Consider the following 22908-nt stretch of genomic DNA (forward strand, 5'->3'; position numbering starts at 1 on the left):
GGACAATGAAACTGAAACACCTGATTTCAGACCACAATAATTTATTAGTATGGTGTAGGGCCTCCTTTTGCGGCCAATACAGCGTCAATTCATCTTGGGAATGACATACAGGTCCTTCTCAAAATATTAGCATATTGTGCTAAAGTTCATTATTTTCCATAATGTAATGATGAAAATTTAACATTCATATATTTTAGATTCATTGCACACTAACTGAAATATTTCAGGTCTTTTATTGTCTTAATACGGATGATTTTGGCATACAGCTCATGAAAACCCAAAATTCCTATCTCACAAAATTAGCATATTTCATCCGACCAATAAAAGAAAAGTGTTTTTAATACAAAAAACGTCAACCTTCAAATAATCATGTACAGTTATGCACTCAATACTTGGTCGGGAATCCTTTTGCAGAAATGACTGCTTCAATGCGGCGTGGCATGGAGGCAATCAGCCTGTGGCACTGCTGAGGTCTTATGGAGGCCCAGGATGCTTCAATAGCGGCCTTTAGCTCATCCAGAGTGTTGGGTCTTGAGTCTCTCAACGTTCTCTTCACAATATCCCACAGATTCTCTATGGGGTTCAGGTCAGGAGAGTTGGCAGGCCAATTGAGCACAGTGATACCATGGTCAGTAAAACATTTACCAGTGGTTTTGGCACTGTGAGCAGGTGCCAGGTTGTGCTGAAAAATGAAATCTTCATCTCCATAAAGCTTTTCAGCAGATGGAAGCATGAAGTGCTCCAAAATCTCCTGATAGCTAGCTGCATTGACCCTGCCCTTGATAAAACACAGCGGACCAACACCAGCAGCTGACACGGCACCCCAGACCATCACTGACTGTGGGTACTTGACACTGGACTTCTGGCATTTTGGCATTTCCTTCTCCCCAGTTTTCCTCCAGACTCTGGCACCTTGATTTCCGAATGACATGCAGAATTTGCTTTCATCCGAAAACAGTACTTTGGACAACTGAGCAACAGTCCAGTGCTGCTTCTCTGTAGCCCAGGTCTGGGGAATGCGGCACCTGTAGCCCATTTCCTGCACACGCCTGTGCACGGTGGCTCTGGATGTTTCTACTCCAGACTCAGTCCACTGCTTCCGCAGATCCCCCAAGGTCTGGAATCGGCCCTTCTCCACAATCTTCCTCAGGGTCCGGTCACCTCTTCTCGTTGTGCAGCGTTTTCTGCCACACTTTTTCCTTCCCACAGACTTCCCACTGAGGTGCCTTGATACAGCACTCTGGGAACAGCCTATTCGTTCAGAAATTTCTTTCTGTGTCTTACCCTCTTGCTTGAGGGTGTCAATAGTGGCCTTCTGGACAGCAGTCAGGTCGGCCGTCTTACCCATGATTGGGGTTTTGAGTGATGAACCAGGCTGGGAGTTTTAAAGGCCTCAGGAATCTTTTGCAGGTGTTTAGAGTTAACTCGTTGATTCAGATGATTAGGTTCATAGCTCGTTTAGAGACCCTTTTAATGATATGCTAATTTTGTGAGATAGGAATTTTGGGTTTTCATGAGCTGTATGCCAAAATCATCCATATTAAGACAATAAAAGACCTGAAATATTTCAGTTAGTGTGCAATGAATCTAAAATATATGAATTTTAAATTTTCATCATTACATTATGGAAAATAATGAACTTTATCACAATATGCTAATATTTTGAGAAGGACCTGTACAAGTCCTGCACAGTGGTCAGAGTGATTTTAAGCTATTCTTTTTGCAGGATAGTGGCCAGGTCACTACGTGATACTGGTGGAAGAATGCGTTTCCAGACTCGCTCCTCCAAAACACCCCAAAGTGGCTCAATAATATTTAGATCTGGTGACTGTGCAGGCCATGGGAGATGTTCAACTTCACTTTCATGTTCATCAAACCAATCTTTCACCAGTCTTGCTGTGTGTATTGGTGCATTGTCATCCTGATACACGGCACCGCCTTCAGGATACAATGTTTGAACCATTGGATGCACATGGTCCTCAAGAATGGTTCGGTAGTCCTTGGCAGTGACGCGCCCATCTAGCACAAGTATTGGGCCAAGGGAATGCCATGATATGGCAGGCCAAACCATCACTTATCCACCCCCATGCTTCACTCTGGGCATGCAACAGTCTGGGTGGTACGCTTCTTTGGGGCTTCTCCACACCGTAACTCTCCCGGATGTGGGGAAAACAGTAAAGGTGGACGCATCAGAGAACAATACATGTTTCACATTGTCCACAGCCCAAGGTTTGCGCTCCTTGCACCATTGAAACCGACGTTTGGCATTGGCATGAGTGACCAAAGGTTTGGCTATAGCAGCCCGGCCGTGTATATTGACCCTGTGGAGCTCCCGACGGACAGTTCTGGTGGAAACAGGAGAGTTGAGGTGCACATTTAATTCTACCGTGATTTGGGCAGCCGTAGTTTTATGTTTTTTGGATACAATCCGGGTTAGCACCCGAACATCCCTTTCAGACAGCTTCCTCTTGCATCCACAGTTAATCCTGTTGGATGTGGTTCGTCCTTCTTGGTGGTATGCTGACATTACCCTGGATACCGTGGCTCTTTATACATCACAAAGACTTGCTGTCTTAGTCACAGATGCGCCAGCAAGACGTGCACCAACAATTTGTCCTCTTTTGAACTCTGGTATGTCACCCATAATGTTGTGTGCATTTCAATATTTTGAGCAAAACTGTGTTCTTACCCTGCTAATTGAACCTTCACACACTGCTCTTACTGGTGCAATGCGCAATCAATGAAGACTGGCTACCAGGCTGGTTCAATTTAGCCATGAAACCTCCCACACTAAAATGACAGGTGTTTCAGTTTCATTGTCCAGCCCCTGTAGGTCCAGATGGCTGAAGCATCCTGCAGCTTGGACTTTGAGATTATGCACAATGCTGCCTTTTCTTGCCCAGTGTAGAAGCATGCTTGTGTGAAGTGTGATCTGGGGGCGATTTTGTCCGTAGTGACAGGATTGTACTTCTGTGCTGATTTTACATTTCCAGGCCTCAGAAAAATCAACATGAACAATGACTGTGTTTTCATCACAATTTGCCATCATATTCCTGTACTCCTTGGTTTGACTTCGACCTAAGTGGACATGAATGGTTGTCTCATTTCTTAGTTTGTCTTGGTAAAGGGACATAAAGCTTGGACAGGGTGTCAGTGTGTTCCTGCAGTTTGGTGTGAAAGTGAGTTCCAACTTCTGTTTGCCCCTCACACATTTCCACTGCGTCCATTTTACTGGTGTTGTCCTTTGTTTTGGAGAAAGACTTAAATATTTGTTTAAACAGCGGGAGCAAGCAAACAAAAGACAAGATTCACTTGCTGGAGAAAAACACAAAAGTTTGAAACTGTCTTCAAGGTTAGTGGTTGCGAAAACATTGAATGATTTCGGGATCTCAAGCATCAACATAGCATTCTCATAATAGTGACACTGACAATCTTTTGGATCTGAGGCGTGATGTGGAAAGCAGGGGACAGAAGGATGAGTTTAATATTTGGGTTTTGTTGGAGAAATACACCATGAAGGTTTTGCATTATGTTAGTCAGAAACATCCTTTTGCGTTTTGCTTTTTTCCTGCTGATGGTGTCTTGCTTGTCTGTCATTATCTCTGAATTTTGTTCAAAAAAGTGTGAACAATCAAGAAGACGCACTGGAGAAAACTAGGCTTCATTTGTTTTTGTATTTTTTTCACTGTGTTTTGTAAGTCAAGCCAAACTCTTGAACCCGATGAAGCAGACGCTACTTCTTGAGAATTCTTCCAGACAAAGAAAGTTGTGAGTGCCATGTTGCAAGTTTGCCTCTTCTGGGAGTCTGAAGAGAATTTATTTTCAGTTTTGCAGTCAAACTATGGTGGGAGAGGAATGATCTTTTGATTAACAGATTAATTAGTTTGCTCCCTTGAAGCAACTTTTCTGTCTTAGTCTGAGGTGAGTCTTATGTATTTTTGTTTTGAGCTCTGTGATTTTATTTTCGGCACACAAGTCACTTTTTTTAAGTGTGTCTCTCTTTATTGCCATTGTGTGAATTTTGTCGTCTAGTGCTTTGATCTGTCTTGAATGCCTTTTCCTACTTCTACATCTGTCCCTCCACCCTGCTGCATGCCGCCTACTACTCCTTGGCTCTTCAAAATTAGAATCTACAGGACTCTGTGTTGGGGTATCTACACTTTACTAGCCTCTCTGTGCTCTTTTCCTGCGGTCTCTTAACTCCTTCTGTTTTTGCTTCCAAAATCTTTTTCCCTCCTCCACTCTCTTTCTCCATCTTCTTTTTTCCGTTCTTATAAGCTCTTCCTTCCGCTCAGGCTGGCTGTTAATTGTTTCTCTCTTTTTTTGAGGTCCCTGTTCCTTCTCTTCCGCTACTCCACTGAACGTTTCCCTGACCATTCTAGCCTGAAATACATACCATACATTCTGTAATCAGTATACAGTTTGTCATGGTATAAGCATACACATCCCTCAAGAAATAAACCGTATCTTAGTATTATTATTGAAGGACACAAAATTCAATTTAAACCATAAAGCTATACAGTAGCTGAAAATAAACAGAAAAATATTTAAAAATAAATACTTGTTGCATGTGAAGTAATGCCATATACACACACCGGCCACTTTATTAGGAACACCTGTCCAAATGCTCGTTAACGCAGATTTGTAATCAGCCAAACACATGACAGCAACTCAATGCATTTAGGCATGTAGACAAGGTGAAGACAATCTGCTGCAGTTCAAACCGAGCATCAGAATGGGGAAGAAAGGTGATTTAAGTGACTTTGAAAGTGGCATGGTAGTTTGTGCCAGACGGGCTGGTCTGAGTATTTCAGAAACTGCTGATCTACTGGAATTTAATGCACTACCATCTCTAGGGTTTTAGAGACAATGGTCCAAAAAAGAGAAAATATCCAGTGAGCGGCAGTTCTGTGGGCGCAAATGCCTTGTTTATGGCCAGACTGGTTCGAGCTGATAGAACGGCAATAGTAGCTCAAATAACCACTCGTTACAACCAAGGCATGCAGAAGAGCATCCCTGAACGCACAACACATCGAACCTTGAGGCATATGGGCAACAGCAGCAGAAGACCACACCGGGTGCCAATCCTGTCAGCTAAGAACAGGACACTGAGGCTACAATTTGCACAGGCTCACCACAATTTGACAATAGAAGACTGGAAAAACGTTGCCTGGTCTGATGAGTCTCGATTTCTGCTGCGACATTCCAATGCTAGGGTCAGAATTTGGCATCAAACAACATGAAAGCATGGATCCATCCTGCCTTGTATCAACGGTTCAGGCTGGTGGTGGTGGGGTAATGGTGTGGGGGATATTTTCTTGGCACTTAGTACCAACTGAGCATCGTGTCAATGCCACAGCCTACCTGAGTATTGTTGCTGACCATGTCCATCCCTTTATGACCACAGTGTACCCATCTTCTGATGGTTATTTCCAGCAGGATAACGCATCATGTCTGTTCTGGCCATTGTAAGGCTGCCTGGCATGTATGATGGGATCTGCAGAGCAATCAACACTCAGACTGAGATGATACATGAGCTGGATGTGATCCTTACACAGGTTTGGAGGCAGGTTGCGGTTCCTGGACTCAGGGGTGAAATGAGATAAATCTTGGAGAAAGTTGTTCCTTCGGATCTGGCGGAAAGGACCTGGAATTTGGCTGTTTGGATTCACCATTGAGAAGCACCAGCGAGAGTCTCAAGGCTGACGGAAAATTAAGAGTCAGTCAGACCCAAATAATTGTTGTTTTTCTCAATCTGGCTCCCCTGCACGGCCTTGATAGCTGGCCATCTTCAACTTCTCCTGGAAGTTATGTAAACATGACACTCTGCTCCCTCTGCCCCTCCCTTGCCTGAGGACAACTATGAACCTGCTCAGAACTGTGTGGCCGGTTGATGAACCTTCCATCGTACCATCAAGGACAATGGCTTCTGTGACAGAGCTTCACGAACTTACTTTGCACACACACACATGCTCAAGATAAACACACGCGCCCCTTCACACCGCCTTCACCGGATCCCCTGCATGATGTTGTTTCATATATATGTTGCTTCTTTGTGCTGAAATGATTTTGCAATCTCAAATTGTATCCTGCTAAGAATAAAGTGTGAAATATGATTATTTTTTTCCCTCTTCTTACCTAATGTGGTCTCTTTTATCATCTACCTAAATGTGTGATTTCATTACTTTTCATAGATTTTCAGATTTCTCAGAAGGATTACCAGCGAAAGCCAAATATTATTAGTATTTGAAATTTTGGACTAAAGCTGTTTTTACACCAATTACCATAGATTTTTTAATTTCTTAAAAAGGATTGTATTACAACTATATTATACCAGTGACAGCCAAACATTATTAGTATTTAAAAAGTTTGGACTAAAACAGTGTTATACCAGTGATCCAGCTTATTTGAATGATGGGACCACAACTGCCTCATACCAGCGACCTCAAGGATTAATATTATCAATGTTCTTCTAGCACCGGATGAATTCCTTACCACAGAGGACTTAATGAGCTAATTACCTCTATTAGAAAGATTGGATTAGAACCAGCTCTTACCAGTAAACTCCCAAGAATTATTAGTGTCATTTGATTTATTTTTCTGTGTTTGATTTTGTTTCATTATAATGTTTTTCCTCATGTACAGCGATTTGAGTGCCTTGTTGCTGAAAAGCGCTATATAAATAAACTTGACTTGAACTGACTTGACAAATCTGCAGCATCTATGTGATGCTATTGTGTAAATATGAACCAAACTCTGAGGTTTCCAGTACCTTGTTGAATCTATGCCACGAAGGATTAAGGCAGTTCTGAAGGCAAAAGGGGGTCCATCCCAATACTAGCAAGGTGTACCTAATAAAGTGGCTGGTGAGTGTATTTAAAATACATTAAAAGGAGTCAATTGCACACTCAAGTGAGATTTGTCAGCACCGTCACTGAGAGAGTCAACACAGTCAGTTTAAAACCTTGATGGTGTTGACATCTTATGGAGTTGGCAGAATGCCATAGTACCTTTATTTATATGATGTTATTTTTAAGGAGGCCATTTTGTAGATAATCAGTTTCTCGAAATCTTTACAATATACCAAAACATTTATTTCATAAAATATTTTAAATGTGACGTACAATTCGTGGTACGTCACAACGGAATAAAAAGGAAGAAAAAACAGATGGATTACATAAGCTCACCAGAGCTGGCTAGCCCTGCTAGCAAAAGGAAGAAAAAAGAAGGGGCCATTGGGTCCTGGAGTTTTTGATGCCCCCTAATAATGTCTGTTTTTTTTTTTTTTACATTCGTTATATGTCTGACCGTGTTGACAAAAACTCAGTACAAAATTTCAATTGAATTGGAAAATACATTAAAAAAAAATGTATTGCATTTATTGGTACTTCTGAGATTATTTATTTGAATACTTATATTTGGTAGTTTTGACATTTTATTTTAGATTTCTTTTAATTGTTTAAAACCATTGTAATGTATTCAGTTCTGCTCCTGGACTAGGGCTTTTATAGACACGGTCCACATACTACATAATTTAAAATCAAAAATATTTATTGAACACCATGAAAGCATTCATTGTTATGCTGACATTGCCCAGGTTAGTTTTTCGGTTATTTGAGGAAAATATATTTTGTATATATTTCTTTCAAATTCTATGCTTTATCCAGCAGACATGTTCTATTCCTCATTTCAAGAATCACTGATATACATATGCACACACACATAAAAATCAGAACTAAAAACATAAAGAATTATTTAGCTAATAATACCTTCAGATCATGTCATGTTATACGACTGGCTCTTTTGTGTTAGTGATTTCTTGATTCTAAAGATTTGGCAGTGATCAGATCTGGGTATGGCTAGTGAAACTGAACCCCAAAAGTGGTTGATCACTGCTAATTGATTATTTAAACAAGAATTCCAATTGAATTTTTTAGACAGCTTTCTTCCCTACATAAAATCATTCTTGAAGTTGTTTCGTATTTACTCAGGTTATCTTTGTCTAGTTTTAAAATAGGTATGATGATCCGAAACATTTAAATGTGACAAAATAGCAAAACGAAAAGAAATCTGTGAGAGGACAATGCAATGTATAGGGGTTTCCTTCTTGCAGTCACAGAAGTTGCATAAATAATATCAACTAATTACAAGCCTTAGCCACAAATATTCAGAGTCACTAAAGACTTTAACCGTGGAAACAGAACTGGCTGAAACAGCTTATTTAAAATAGAGCATCAGTCAAAACCAACAGAACGGTTAAAAGGAAGCCCATACTTTTTTTCCTTTATGACATAAAACTTTAGTTTCTGCTGAAACATTTAGAAAACACATTGCTTATAGTAAAGGTTCTCTACCAGTCATCTGGTGAAATCCTACGTTCAAAGGAAAAAAAAAGAAGTCAAAAAATAAATAAACGGTGCTTACCATTATCTTTACAGAAATATCACCAAAAAAAAGTGGTACCAAAAAGTCCCAACACCTGCCATCATACTGGGTGGGGTTTTCTGTGAAATAAAAAAGCAGACGAGTGGCTGCTGACTTACTTTGCAATGACGGGGATTGAAACTGCCTGTGCGACAGCCTGAATGTAATCACAGTGGACAGGATGTCTGGGACGCTCATCCTTAAACCTGAGCAACACAATCAGAAAAATGACATGAGCACCACTTGCAACTAAAACTGCAGCTTTACATTTACTTAACGAGGTCATGTCTTCAAGCTAAAATGTCAGATAATTGCATGTTGCTTGAAACAGATTAATTTGTTTGGTTTAGCAGCTTTCAGGAGGGAAAATAGTTTGTTTAATTCTCATAATTAAAACGACTAATTTTAAGAAATCTGGACTTTTGAGGCACAACCTCAACAACTTCCAAGTTTAAGGAAAAGGGACAAAAATTGTATGAGTGAGTTCTCCAGCAACACTAGATTGTAGGATCACCTTTCAGTGCCTTGTTGCTGAGAAACGATTTATAAATAAACTTGACTTTACCAACAGGCTAATATGCTTTAGCCTATGGTCTTTATCAAGGTTGTTAGCATTGACTTTTGTGATTCTTTGTATTTATAAAATCTTCTTAGAGCTGAAAAACACAGTAGAATTGAATTCAAAAGGGCTTCCATCACTAGGTCTGTTGTAATTAGATACATACCTGAGAACAACACTTCTGTAGTACATTCCAGTGAGTTTATGTGTGCAGAGGCTGGCCTGCCCACAGTATTAGCATATGGCCAATTAGACTGCGGTGCGTACCAAAGTCCACCATATTGTACGGTGCCTTTTTCTTCAGATTAGGCCCATCGCTGTTCATCTTTACATGTACAGGTCCTTCTCAAAAAATTAGCATATTGTGATAAAGTTCATTATTTTCCATAATGTCATGATGAAAATTTAACATTCATATATTTTAGATTCATTGCACACTAACTGAAATATTTCAGGTCTTTCATTGTCTTAATATGGATGATTTTGGCATACAGCTCATGAAAACCCAAAATTCCTATCTCACAAAATTAGCATATCATTAAAAGGCTCTCTAAACGAGCTATGAACCTCATCATCTGAATCAACGAGTTAACTCTAAACACCTGCAAAAGATTCCTGAGGCCTTTAAAACTCCCAGCCTGGTTCATCACTCCAAACCCCAATCATGGGTAAGACTGCCGACCTGACTGCTGTCCAGAAGGCCACTATTGACACCTTCAAGCAAGAGGGTAAGACACAGAAAGAAATTTCTGAACAAATAGGCTGTTCCCAGAGTGCTGTATCAAGGCACCTCAGTGGGAAGTCTGTGGGAAGGAAAAAGTGTGGCAGAAAACGCTGCCCAATGAGAAGAGGTGACCGGACCCTGAGGAAGATTGTGGAGAAGGGCCGATTCTAGACCTTGGGGGACCTGCGGAAGCAGTGGACTGAGTCTGGAGTAGAAACATCCAAAGTCACCGTGCACAGGCGTGAGCAGGAAATGGGCTACAGGTACCGCATTCCCCAGGTCAAGCCACTTTTGAACCAGAAACAGCGGCAGAAGCGCCTGACCCGGGCTACAGAGAAGCAGCACTGGACTGTTGCTCAGTGGTCCAAAGTACTGTTTTCGGATGAAAGCAAATTCTGCATGTCATTCGGAAATCAAGGTGCCAGAGTCTGGAGGAAGACTGGGGAGAAGGAAATGCCAAAATGCCAGAAGTCCAGTGTCAAGTACCCACAGTCAGTGATGGTCTGGGGTGCCGTGTCAGCTGCTGGTGTTGGTCCACTGTGTTTTATCAAGGGCAAGGTCAATGCAGCTAGCTATCAGGAGATTTTGGAGCACTTCATGCTTCCATCTGCTGAAAAGCTTTATGGAGATGAAGATTTCATTTTTCAGCACGACCTGGCACCTGCTCACAGTGCCAAAACCACTGGTAAATGGTTTACTGACCATGGTATCACTGTGCTCAATTGGCCTGCCAACTCCCCTGACCTGAACCCCATAGAGAATCTGTGGGATATTGTGGAGAGAACGTTGAGAGACTCAAGACCCAACACTCTGGATGAGCTAAAGGCCGCTATCGAAGCATCCTGGGCCTCCATAAGACCCCAGTGCCACAGGCTGATTGCCTCCATGCCACGCCGTATTGAAGCAGTCATTTCTGCAAAAGGATTCCCGACCAAGTATTGAGTGCATAACTGTACATGATTATTTGAAGGTTGACGTTTTTTTGTATTAAAAACACTTTTATTTTATTGGTCGGATGAAATATGCTAATTTTGTGAGATAGGAATTTTGGGTTTTTATGAGCTGTATGCCAAAATCATCCATATTAAGACAATAAAAGACCTGAAATATTTCAGTTAGTGTGCAATGAATCTAAAATATATGAATGTTAAATTTTTATCATTACATTATAGAAAATAATGAACTTTATTACAATATGCTAATTTTTTGAGAAGGACCTGTATTTAAAAAAATAATTAGGCTATGACTTGTTGAGAACTTAAGTCTGACTCCAGCTCCTTGCATTGAGCTGGCAAAAAGAGACGGTCCACGGGAAAAAAAAAAGTTAACAGGGTCATCACAAAACAAAAAGTTTACATTCGAATAGAAAAGGTGTAAAACAGAAAAGCAAAACAACCAATCACACACTTTCAAACTTCTTTTTGAAGATGAAATGAAAAGATTAGAACTGTATGAGTGAGCCTTTTGGCTGCTTGACTTTTGGAGGTCAGTAATTTGTGCCATTTGTCTCTCAAGTAAGACCTCAACATAGTAAAGTTAATCTTCTTGTGAGTTTAATACAGCATGTTCATGAATTATTGATTATTTAGAAACTACATATGAAAACTAAAAATAACACAAAGGTATAAAATCAGTAAAATTATATTTATTTTTACTCTAATGTGTCTGTTTATAATAAAAATGCTTGAGTGTACTATAAGTGAGAAAAGCAGCTTAATAGGGGTGTTATGGTAGACATTTTCATACCAAAATTATTCTTTATAGCCCATTAGTTCGGCAGGCACTTATACTGAATGTATGCGGTGTAGTTTTAAGCCTGAACAAATGCAGAAGGTTTAGATGAGGAATTAAGTGCATAACACTGTTCCATAAGGCTACTTTAAAAAAAAAAGAAATCCCAGCTATCTCTAAAGTCTGCTACCTGGGAACAGTAAGGTTTCTCATGCAGTGATGATGGGGAAAGAAAGATGCAGCTTACCTGCCATGAACAGCAACAGCAGTGACGCCAGTCTTTTCAATGCGCTGGACCAGATTGACCGTCTCCTCCAGCTGTTAACCACCAACAGAAAACATCAGAATGTTAGTAATTCTGATTCTGCTTAGGCCCTGCTATCTTTCATTTCTCAATATCTCACAAAATTATTTTGATATTAAATTCCGGCATTATTTCCTTTATCTTGTCATCATTTTGATGACGTTTCAACATATTTAATGAAAGCTTCAATGCTTTCCACCCATTTACAGTGCCTTCTAAAAGTACTGTTTTCCTTTTTAAAATTTTCAAGAGTACATTTTTTGCATTTGTCAAATTTGAACCACAAACTTCAAGTTATTTAATTGGGATTTTGAGTAACTGACCAGTTAAAAGTGCATAATCGTAATGTGGAAAGAAAAAGGCTACATAATAGAGCTGCACAATATATTGAATCAAAATCACCATCAGCATATCAATGACTGAAATACCGCAATCAAAATGGAGTGCTTGGACAGCTTTAAATCTATAGCAGGTAAGAAAAAAGGAATGGGATAAAGAACTTGTTACATCTTACCGAAGGCAGTATTCGGATTTTACACGTTACTGGTATTGAGACCCCTTTCACAAGTTTTTTAAGGATCTTCAACAAAGAAGAAAAACACAGATCCGATCTATAAAACTGCTGATGAGTATTCCTACAAATTTCAAAATTGTTCATTGTCAATAAATAATATTTCAGTTCAAGGACTCACAGCCTCAATCTTGTCGGGATCTGACAGAAGAGCAGCCCCCATTCCACCCTGCAGGAAAACACAGAGCAGGGGGTTAGAAGTCAAAGCAGGATAATTTTCATCACAACCAGAGTCAGGTTTACTGGCCACGTGTGAAACTCCTAAATGTTATCTGGCTCTAATTGAGGGTTTCACTCAAGTGGTACAATCACAAGAAGAAGAATAAAAACTGTACACATGAACTCACCTTAGTGGAGTATTCCTTTGGACAGCCCATGTTCACATCAATGGCAGCCACATCTTTCTCCCTGAAGAACATATACAGTGTGACTGTAAAAACACATTCTGAGGGATAAACTACAGTACTTAAACAATGCTTTTTACTGGATTTTACAGTTATTGCATAAGCATGACCATGAAATAACAAGCAAAACTCCAGCAAAACAATTTCAAAGATGTGTGGTCAGGAATAAAGATCACAGGCTTCAAGCAGAAAGATGTTCGGACCGATGGATGTCTGGACAGAGCCAATGAACTAAACACATTCTTCAATAGGTTCAGTTCAGAAACAAGCTCAAATTCTTTCTATCCTGCTCACAACCAAACAGACATCCCACCCTCCTTTGACCCAGCTTTCCTGTCACACCTCCAATGTTTTATCTTCCACCTCAGCCATGGACCCTTCTGCTTCTATATGTTTACCCTTCAACCAAATCAGAAGATCCTGATGCTCCCTTTGCCTCCTCCTTCCACCTGTATGTCTCAAGAAGTCAGGTGAAGCGACAACTGGAAAGAACCTGGAACCGGAATAAGTCTGCAGGTCCAGATCCTGACAGCCCTAGAGTCTTGAAGGGGTGTGCAGAGCAGCTCTGTGTGATTCTGAAGCACCTCTTCAACCTTATCCTGGCGCAGAAGAAGGTTCCAGTGTTGTGCAAGACCTCCTTTCTTGTTCCGGTACCAAAGAAAACTCACCCATCAGTCCTCAATGACTATTGACCTGTTACCGTGACATACCACATCATGAAGGTCCTAGAGAGACTCCTGTTGGCCCACCTGAGTAAGCAAACAATAAACATTCAGTTTGCTTATCGCTGTTGAGCTGAAGACGCCATCATACACCCGCTTTAACAAACCCACTTCATCTGGACAAAGCCAGCAGCACTGTGAGGATCATGTTCTTTTATTTCTCCTGTGCTTTCAACCTGATTTACTTTGTCAGAAGTTCCGGAAGACTCAGGTGGAGGCCTCAACAATCTCCTGGATCAAAGACTACCTGACAAACAGACCACAGTTTGTGAGACTGAAAGGTTGTGTGTCTAAATCTGGTAGGAGATGATTGTAGATTTTAAGAGAAACAGGAATAGGTCAAACACTATTTCCATCATGGGAGAAGGAGTGGATGTGGAGGAGTATAAATTCCTCAGTGTTCACCTGGACAACTGACTGGAGTGGAGATGCAACTGTGAAGCCATCTACAAGAAGTGACAGAGCAGACTGTACTTCTTGAGGAAGCTTAGGTCCTTCAGTGTTAGCAGCAAGACGTTCCATGTCTTCTATAAGTCTGTTGTGGAGAGTGTGATCTCTTCTGCCATCATCTGCATCAAAATTCATGATAGCACGCCCAGAAAGAAGTAAGAACAGAGTGAAGCGGATGAAGGCACCCTATTGCAAGCTAGCAGCAACATGGAGGATAAGCCATGAGCCACAGAGAGGGACACATCAGGGGTTTCCGATGAGTTTCCGATGAGTCCATTACTCTATGCTCTTTTTGTCGAGGAGCTCAGTTGAGGTGTTGTTAAGAACAACGACATCACAGGAGTTAGAATATTTAGTCATAAACACAAGATCTCTTTATTTGCTAATGATCTATCCGACATTCTTGTCTTCCTAAGCTTCCTACGTCTATAGCCAACTTGATAAGGGAAAAAGGGGAGGGCGGGCAGCAGATGAAGTATCTTGGAGTAAATATCCCTAAAGATCTCTCCAAGGTATAAGATGCAAATTTCAAGACCTGGGGCCCTAAAATAAACAAAGATTTAAAAATATGGAACCTAATCCCAATCTTAAATTTTAAATCGTGAGTTGTGATTAAAATGAACATTTTGCCTAGGATGATTTATCTTTTCCAGACACTTGCAATTGATATAACTGACAATGGAATGAGTGGGACAAGTACATTTCTAGCTTTATCTGGATGAGGAAAAGACAAAAAGGGAAGTTCCAAACTCTGCAGTTGGAAAATGAGTTGGACAGTCTTGCCATATATGAAAGATTATTATGTCTCTCCTCAACTCAGGGCTCTAGTGTGTTGGCGTAAGGTAGATTACCAAGCAAAATGGAAAGAAACAGAAATCTGGCCTTCAAAAGATTGTTCAAGGTTAGAAGACAAATGACTTGTGAAAAGAGACGTTGAACAAGGTCAATGGATTAACTTACCACTAAAACATTGGTTACAGCTCTTCAACAACAATGGTTGGCACGAAGAGGTAAGATCCTAAGATGGCACACTTATGATCTGGATTTCACACCCAACAAGCTGGATGTGAGATATAAAATCTGGGTTGCACAAGGCTTCACTGCTTATTGCATTCTTTATCATAAAAGGAACCTTAATGGATTTCCAATTAATAATGGGGCTGTACCAGTTAAGTAACAATGACTTCTACCGGTTCCTTCAAATCCAGCATCATTTGGAGAGCTCAAATTCTAAGGCTCAATCTCAAGACTATACAACAAGAATATTCAGGAGGTTAAAGACTTGAGTACAGTTTATGTTAAACAGAAATGGAAAATGAAGCAGGAGGTGCAATTTCTAATAATATCTGGTCTCAGCAATGTGTACTACATTGAAAATTCTCAAGTTCTAATAAACGGAGATGTTTTCGGTGGAAGACTCTCTAAATACTTTATGTTGCTTGCACAAAGTAGACACTATTCTGGATCTTTCAGATGCTGGAGAATCTGTGGAGCCTGAGGTGTCAAACATTTTCACCTGTTTTGGTCCTGTCCTCTGATTAACAATTTCTGAATTATAATTGATTCTGAGCTGGAAGTAATATAGGGTATACAAATTCATTTTAATTAAGATGACCTGCTTTGGTGTTTTGTATTCAGTGGATGCAGACATGGAGACCAGACATTTATATGGTTGGTAGAATTATTGCTAGAAAAGCTTTTACTAAGAGAAGGTTGAGTTTGAATGTTCAATCTCTAGGTGCAGGGTTTGTTTATTATGGAAAGAATCTCATTTTCTAGTAGACCTCAGTATGATACATTTGATAAAATATGGGATAAATGAAAAAGATTATACCATCCAGAACTTTTGTAAACCACTGTACTAATTATATTTCATTTTTCCAGTCTATGTATATGGTTCTAAAAGGTCACCCCATGTACCTTGTGTCAAGTTTCTTTGTTCTGGTAAAAAAAAAATTTTTTTCATTGTATACTTGCTTTGAAAAAAAACTACATAAAAAAAAAGTAGGTTGGATATAATTTCTTTTAGACTCCAACAGCAAAACAATAGCAATAAGCCCATCAACACCTTAAACTTTACACGTTCACTATTCAAACTGCAGTTTTTTACTCCTATAGTACCTTGCAGGCATGTAATCTCAAGCTTGTTAATGCCTTGTTTTTACCATCATCTCACCCGAATGTATTGTTTAGTGGTAAGGAAGAATTCCACGAATTATGTGGGTCATGGCAATTCTAAACATACCTAAACTTCTTAATATTTGTGCTATGCAGGAGAGGTAGGTATCCGTGAAAAGGTATTTCCATTTTTTTGCTGTTCATTTAGTAAAAAAAAAAAAACACATACTTTTTATCATTATTTCCCAGCCATTTCATATTATTATTCGTTGCAGAGCTTTGTTCTACTTTGCATAAAATGTGACTATTATACTCACACAAGCCGGGCCACCTTTAACGCTCTCTCGGGGTCAGCAGTTCCCTAAAAATATTTTTAAGAAGTCTGAGTTCTGTGTGTCACTATGTAGTAAATGGCAGCCATTGCAGAACAGAAGCTGGGTTGATGGCTATTGCAGCATGTTTGGTCTCACCATCTGGAAGATGACTCTATCCTTTTCCCTCTCACAGGTCCGAAACATTACTCGCTCATCTGGAGCCACAAAGTCCACAGTTTCCAGCACATCTGTTGAAACACACACAATAAGAACAACCACCAAAAGATATGTGAAGTACCTTGAGACGACATGTGTTGCGAATTGGCGCTATATAAATAAACTGAATTGAATTGAACATAAATTCGATCACCTGTCAGGGAATAAAAATCCTTAAACATTTTCCAAAAAATTGAAGCACCATGTTAAGCATCCAGAAGAATTTAGCTTGCATGTAGACCAGTTATGGATACCTAAATGACTGAATCTGCAAGTAGCTGGTAAGTCTATAACAGGCACCGAATGGTACAAATGATGGCCTGACTAGTCATCATTTTGGCTTTGCATAAGACTAAGTTGTTATATAGTGCAATTGCCCGGCATGTAGATCAAACTCCTCAGAACACAGTGCGCATGACACAATGTGTGGCTGTTTTTGTACCTACTGGCTTCACAGTGGGCCACTGTGGCACCTGTACAGTCCAGAACCAAGACAACCACTTTGCATCACACACAGCCAAAAATGTGGCTCCTACTAAACTGTCAAGTCTCTGCAATGCTGTCTAAAAAGATTTAAATGTATCATTTTGACTGACTGTTAGAAGATTCTGCAACTTCTGATAAAATGCAGCACGACTTATGAACCCGTCCACTTTTGCACTGTGGTGGAGTCCGGAACAAATCCAATAATTTTCAAAATCATCACTTGCATCCATGTGGACCATTGTGGATAGACCACAACACCATATTATCAGCTAAAGATAAAAGCTTTGGAAATAACACTTCTACACAACTGAAATAGTTGTAAATAATCTGAACAGGTCCGATAGATGAAACATTCTGGAATTACTTTCTAATCTTATTTTAAAATCTAATATAAGCACGCATCTTAATACCCAATTGCTAAATAAACTAGTTTTACCACAAACCTGTGTTTTGTCATTTTTTCACCCAAAACTTAATTCTAAGAGAAATCATCACAGGTTAGTGTAAGAATTGCTGCATCTGAAGCTGAGGTGGTGGGACGAGCTCTTACCGTTCACGATCCTCTGACACTGAGCCATTTTGATATCTATTAGCTCCTGTGAGAGACAAGACAACAAGATTATAACACGGTGACCCAGTTTATTGCTCTAGATCTTGTCCTGCAAGCATCCTACCTCACAGTAAACTACATCAGCTCCGTAGTCCAGAGCCAGGAGTCTCATTGGCAAGGTCCCCACACGGACCATCGGGGCCAGGGCTGTCATGTTTGTGAAACTGAGCCTGCCTGCTTCCATGATAACTGTTCAGGCTATCTGCAAACCACCCCACCAAAACAAAACCAGACCACAGGAAATTAAATAGTGTAATGAAAAGTTACAATAAACAGTCCTCATCAAAACCAGGCCGAAATGCCTAGAGCAACATGACGGTTTGGAAAAAAACTGGACTCATACTTTGTTAGGTCTACATACTGAACGACAGGCGTTCAACGCCATACTGTAATTTTTCTGAATGACTTTGGTCGAACGGATAGATCAGAACAACGCTTGCAATCATACTTGCTTCCTCAGCAATAAACTAACCAAAACGATGTTAGCACGGACTGTGCCATAAAGGATGTACAATATCTCTAAAACACTGCAGGAAATCAACTTACCGGCAATTCAGACAACAGCTGTACTGTGTGCTCATGTGGGAAACGTGCTGCCGCACTTCCTGTTTAGGCTTCTACGTCATTATGTCAACGATCAGGTCAGCATAGATCCGTACTACATAGATTCAAGGCAACAAACACTGAGTTCAAATGTGCCCGTGAAGTCAGCACTTCAATCTAGCTAGTCACAGTTACAGTAGACATTTTTACAAAAAGGTGCAGTAAGGCATTATATACACAATAGGAGGAATGCACATATCAGTGTCCATGCATCCAGAGGGACCAGAAAGAAAAATAGACACCTGTTGGTGCACATAAAGGTGCAGAATTGAGCTTTTTCTTTGTTAGCTTGTTTTAGCAGTTAAGATAAAACAAACCAAAACTGATGTAGGTGACATTCTTCAAAAACTAAAAAACAAATGTGATTTTATATCATATATTATATTTAAGAACCATCAACAGAAATTGTGGTATGCATAAGAATGACCAAAAACATCTATGTTAACAATTTAGATCTGCTACTCAGCATGAAAAATGCAGGAAAAAGTCTTGTACATTCATTAGAAATACGTGTAATGTACTCACAGCTTACTGTCACTTTTAATGTGCATGTGCATTAAGAGACCACACAAAAAATAATTAAAGACTGAACAACTATGGCTTGCAATGGTTTGAAAGAATAAAAGCATTCTGTCTAAAATAATTTGACATCATAATTTAGGTTTGGAAGATACATGTGCATGATTAATATTGACAGATTATCAATCAAACAACTAACCTTTATTTATAGAGCACATTAGCATGTAACACAAAGTGCTTTACAGAGGTTACAGAATAAGGGACAGACATAAAACCACAAGAGATGCAAACATTAAATAGGATCAATTTAAGTAAATAGATAACACAAATGAAAACTTGACTAATTACAAGATAGAGAAAAATCTATTAATAATAAAGGAAAGAAAGAAGGGCAAAAAAACATGCAAATTATAAATACGCATACATATCACAAAAACCTTATACAACCTGTGAAAACAGTGGTGGAGTGGACCTTGCAAAGAAAAAGAATTGAATGTAAAACTAGAAAAATTTTCATTTCCTGCGAAAATGCCGTGTGAATGCTGTAAGCTGAATTTTTTTAGCTGAAAGCTGGCAGAAACAAGATATTTGACCGCATAAAATCTGCTGAAGTGTAATGAATTAGAAGAAAACAGAAATGCTAAACTCTTGTTGAAAGCTGACAGAAAGTGAATATCAGCTGAAATCTGATAAATTAGTAGAAATAGCAGAAACATTATCAAAGAAAAACTGTCATCTGACCTGTTTAAGCAGGCAGACTAATAGCTATAAAACAGCATAACCTCAAAACTACTTGCTGAAACAGCTGTTGAAATGCAAAAACTGCCAGTAGATTAGCTGAAACAGCATGGACTGAAGCAGAAATATAGCCTAAGAAGCTGAAGTCAGTGCTAAAATATATTTACAAAATGGCAGAAAATTCAGAACAAATAATGAACTAACAACAAATACGCCAAATAAACACAAAAACAAACAGGAAATTGCCTAAAAAAGGCAAAAGTTCTTCGGCTAAGAGAGAAGAGAGGAGAAAGAGAACTAAAATGCTAACATTAGCACATTGGCTATCACTAGCATGAAGGCTGACATTAATTTACCCATTCTACTATGCAAAAAGTGATGTATAAGCCAAAATTAGCTAAAATGGTAATGTTTACTACAGCCTATATTCAAAAGTTTATGAAATTGCCCTTTATAATTATTCACTCTTGTTCAGGTTGTTGAGGTAGGAAAACCTTACTGGCCGTCAGAGTCGGGGAGAGGTGAGGAGTAATGTAAGAACATTACTCCTCACCTCTCCCCGACTCTTTTATTTGGCACCCAAAGGACAATCCTCAGTCAGAGATCAGTTGTACGCTTCCACAAGTTTATAAAAAACCAATCTGAATTCAGAGAGGGGACACACACTTACACTGGTACCTGGAAACGTCTGTGTGTTGTCCGTTTTGGAGGGGCCACAAATACCTTTATATACCCTTCGCTGCTATGCAGTACACATACACAATCATTCTATCTGTGGATATCTCCCCAGCAACCATATAACCTTATATCCAAATAAGGAGTACTTCTGGTTCTTCTCTTATAACAAACTTATCCTGCCTTGTCTCTAGCCTTGTCTCCTTCCCCAATTTATGACCTTGCCCTCTCTGTGTGCTGTTCTCCCCTGTCTTCTTCTCCCCCATCAGTGATTCCTTGTCCTTCACTAATTTATGACTTTGGACTCTCTACTTCACTCCCTAAGCTTGAACCCCTCTGCTCTATGTACACATGTCAGTTACACACAGAGATAGTTAATATTACACACATAGATATTTTATATTCTACAATCCCCCTTTTGAACTCTAATAAAAGAGTTCACAATCTAAAATGTCCTTCTAAGAATAAGTAGAAATAAGTAAAAATATTACTGTACTACCTGTAAAAGAGAAAATCATTAAGAAAACATGCATACATCATATTATGCGTCCATGAATTCACACGCTGAGTCCTCATCCACACAAAGTTAAATCATAACCTGAAAAAGATACAGAAACATCAAAATGTAATATAAAATATAAAATGTTCGCCAAACGGTGTCTTCTGGGGGGAAGGTAAGTTCCACCACTCCCAGTGAGAGAAACTCAATCATTCCGCCTCTTCTGTCTTTGGGTTCAGTGTGGTGTCAACATTTACACACAGTATTTAAAGAGTATGTGGGTGTTATCTCCACTTAAAAGAGTTTATGCTTTATGGCCCTGAACCCTCCTCGGGTCAGGGGGAACAATGTTATCTATGAGCAGACCCAGCTGCTCCTGGTTTTGACAGCTTCCTCCACTAACACAGATGTTCTGCAAAAAGAAAGGTAACCTAAAGGTCAGACACTTTGGAACACCTTAGAGCACTTAATACAAGAATTTACAGTAGAACTCCTTTCTTCTGGTACTGAAAACAAATTATCCCAACGGCGGAACACATTTCAAATTAGTACCATAATGATAGATATCAAGCAATAAACATGAAAGTTAGATAAAAGCATCCGAGATTTCCTTCTCAGAGTCAGTTTCGCTGTCAAAGTGGGAGAAAAGAATTTGGCTGACCCTTGCTGTCCAGGCAAAGGAGCCTAATAGCCACCAAATGATAAGAAATTAAGGAGAATAAGCATCATGGCGCATATTTGACTGTCTTTCTGTTGCAGACGTCGCCAGTCCATCATCCAGAGAAAGGTTATGTGCAATGTGTAGAGGTCTTCCCTCTCACTGTGGTGTGTGTGTGCAGTGAGGCAAATGACCTTATGATTTCTAACTTTCAGGCAATGCGATGGCCTTAAGTAGATTCTGAAATAACGTTGCACTGCCCAAGCGATTATTGTGCCCTTGTAAGAACAGTGTTCTTCAACCACCTGTTCAATCACTCGCCAGTGATCAGTTTACAGTTCTTTGTCTTGTGGTGGTCCGCTGTTCTCATACCTTTCAGGCCGTGGATGATCCAGTTGGAAGATGACTTGTGTCCTGGAAGCCAGATGAAGCTGGGGAGCTTTCCTGCAGCTTTCCTGGGTGTCTAGTAGGATCTGATATGGGCCTTTCCAGCGCCTGGACTTCCTGTGTTCTCTCCTAGATTCTCTGACCATAATCCAGTCGCCAGGAATAAAGGACTGGAGGGTGGAAGTGGCTGTTTCTGGTAATGCAGCCTTCACCGTCTGTGAAACTTGAGAAAACACAGTGGACAGGTTTTGACAGTAAAACAACATCCTATCTTCACACAAAGATGTGGAAGAAAATGATCTTGGCAATAACTCCATGTTACTTTATTGTGACACTTCCCCCCTTTTGGCGCAGGGTCCAACCCCTGCGACAATCCAGCAAAAGGTTTAAACAGCAATGTTCTAGTAATCAAGATCACATTACATAGAACCAAAGAAATGAATTCTGACATAACTATGTGTCTCTATGAATTTAATGAGAACAACATAAATAAAATCCAGATATTTTTAACTATAACTCAGTTCCATTAACAACAAAACACAAACTTCAGTCGTTGTACAGTTCATCAATATTTCACTTAGAAATAAGTCACATATCATCCTGATTTGTCTAGCATGAAGATAAGTTTTAGATTAATGTAAATCCAATGTAATTTTGATGCATACACTCTACAAATTTAATCTAATAAATAATTCCTGTCAAATATGAAATCGTAACAATGATTCTTTATCAAAAATATATTCCTTACTTTTGGCATATATTGACTGTCAGTTAGCGTAATGGCACCAGGGAAAACTTTCAATCTAATAAATCACCAATGATTCTGCATGCAAAACTAATTCTTCAAACTATTGTAAACTATTTCATTAACCTTTTTATAGTAAAACACATAAATCTAAATGTCATGCTACATCCTTAATTATTATACAAAAATACATGTTATTAAGGCAACAATCACTACAAGCCTTTTGATTCTAATGTCTCTTAAACAGTGTTAAAACTCAGGAAGGGAGGTGCTGAGCGTTACCATGACAGCAAAGGCATGAACCAACCTGGTAGGTGGGCGGAGTCAGGCAGAACTAACCTCTGATTGGCAGCCTATGGGCGGACCTACAGTTTCTTCATTCAAACCCATAGTAGTGAACCTTAAACTGCAAAACTGTTAACATGCACCTACCTCAGAAACAAGCTGCTTC

At 39.6% G+C, this 22908-nt stretch overlaps 1 protein-coding gene across 1 annotated transcript in view; it reads right to left on the minus strand.

Moving 5' to 3' along the window:
• The window catches only part of dus2 (dihydrouridine synthase 2), a 51520-nt gene extending 33232 nt beyond the window's left edge, over positions 1–18288 (minus strand). Inside the window, exons 1-10 of the mRNA XM_047351259.1 lie at positions 18180–18288; positions 17698–17835; positions 17574–17619; positions 16478–16569; positions 16325–16368; positions 12661–12721; positions 12435–12482; positions 12257–12322; positions 11686–11756; positions 8544–8630 (exon numbers count right to left, since the gene is read on the minus strand). Of these exons, the coding sequence (XP_047207215.1) occupies positions 8544–8630; positions 11686–11756; positions 12257–12322; positions 12435–12482; positions 12661–12721; positions 16325–16368; positions 16478–16569; positions 17574–17619; positions 17698–17817 (635 nt within the window). The 5' untranslated portion in view covers positions 17818–17835; positions 18180–18288. The remainder of the gene's footprint in view (positions 1–8543; positions 8631–11685; positions 11757–12256; positions 12323–12434; positions 12483–12660; positions 12722–16324; positions 16369–16477; positions 16570–17573; positions 17620–17697; positions 17836–18179) is intronic.
• Positions 18289–22908: the final 4620 nt, after the last annotated feature.

The sequence above is a fragment of the Girardinichthys multiradiatus genome, chromosome 2, assembly GCF_021462225.1.
Source record: "Girardinichthys multiradiatus isolate DD_20200921_A chromosome 2, DD_fGirMul_XY1, whole genome shotgun sequence".
NCBI classification, from domain to species: domain Eukaryota; kingdom Metazoa; phylum Chordata; class Actinopteri; order Cyprinodontiformes; family Goodeidae; genus Girardinichthys; species Girardinichthys multiradiatus.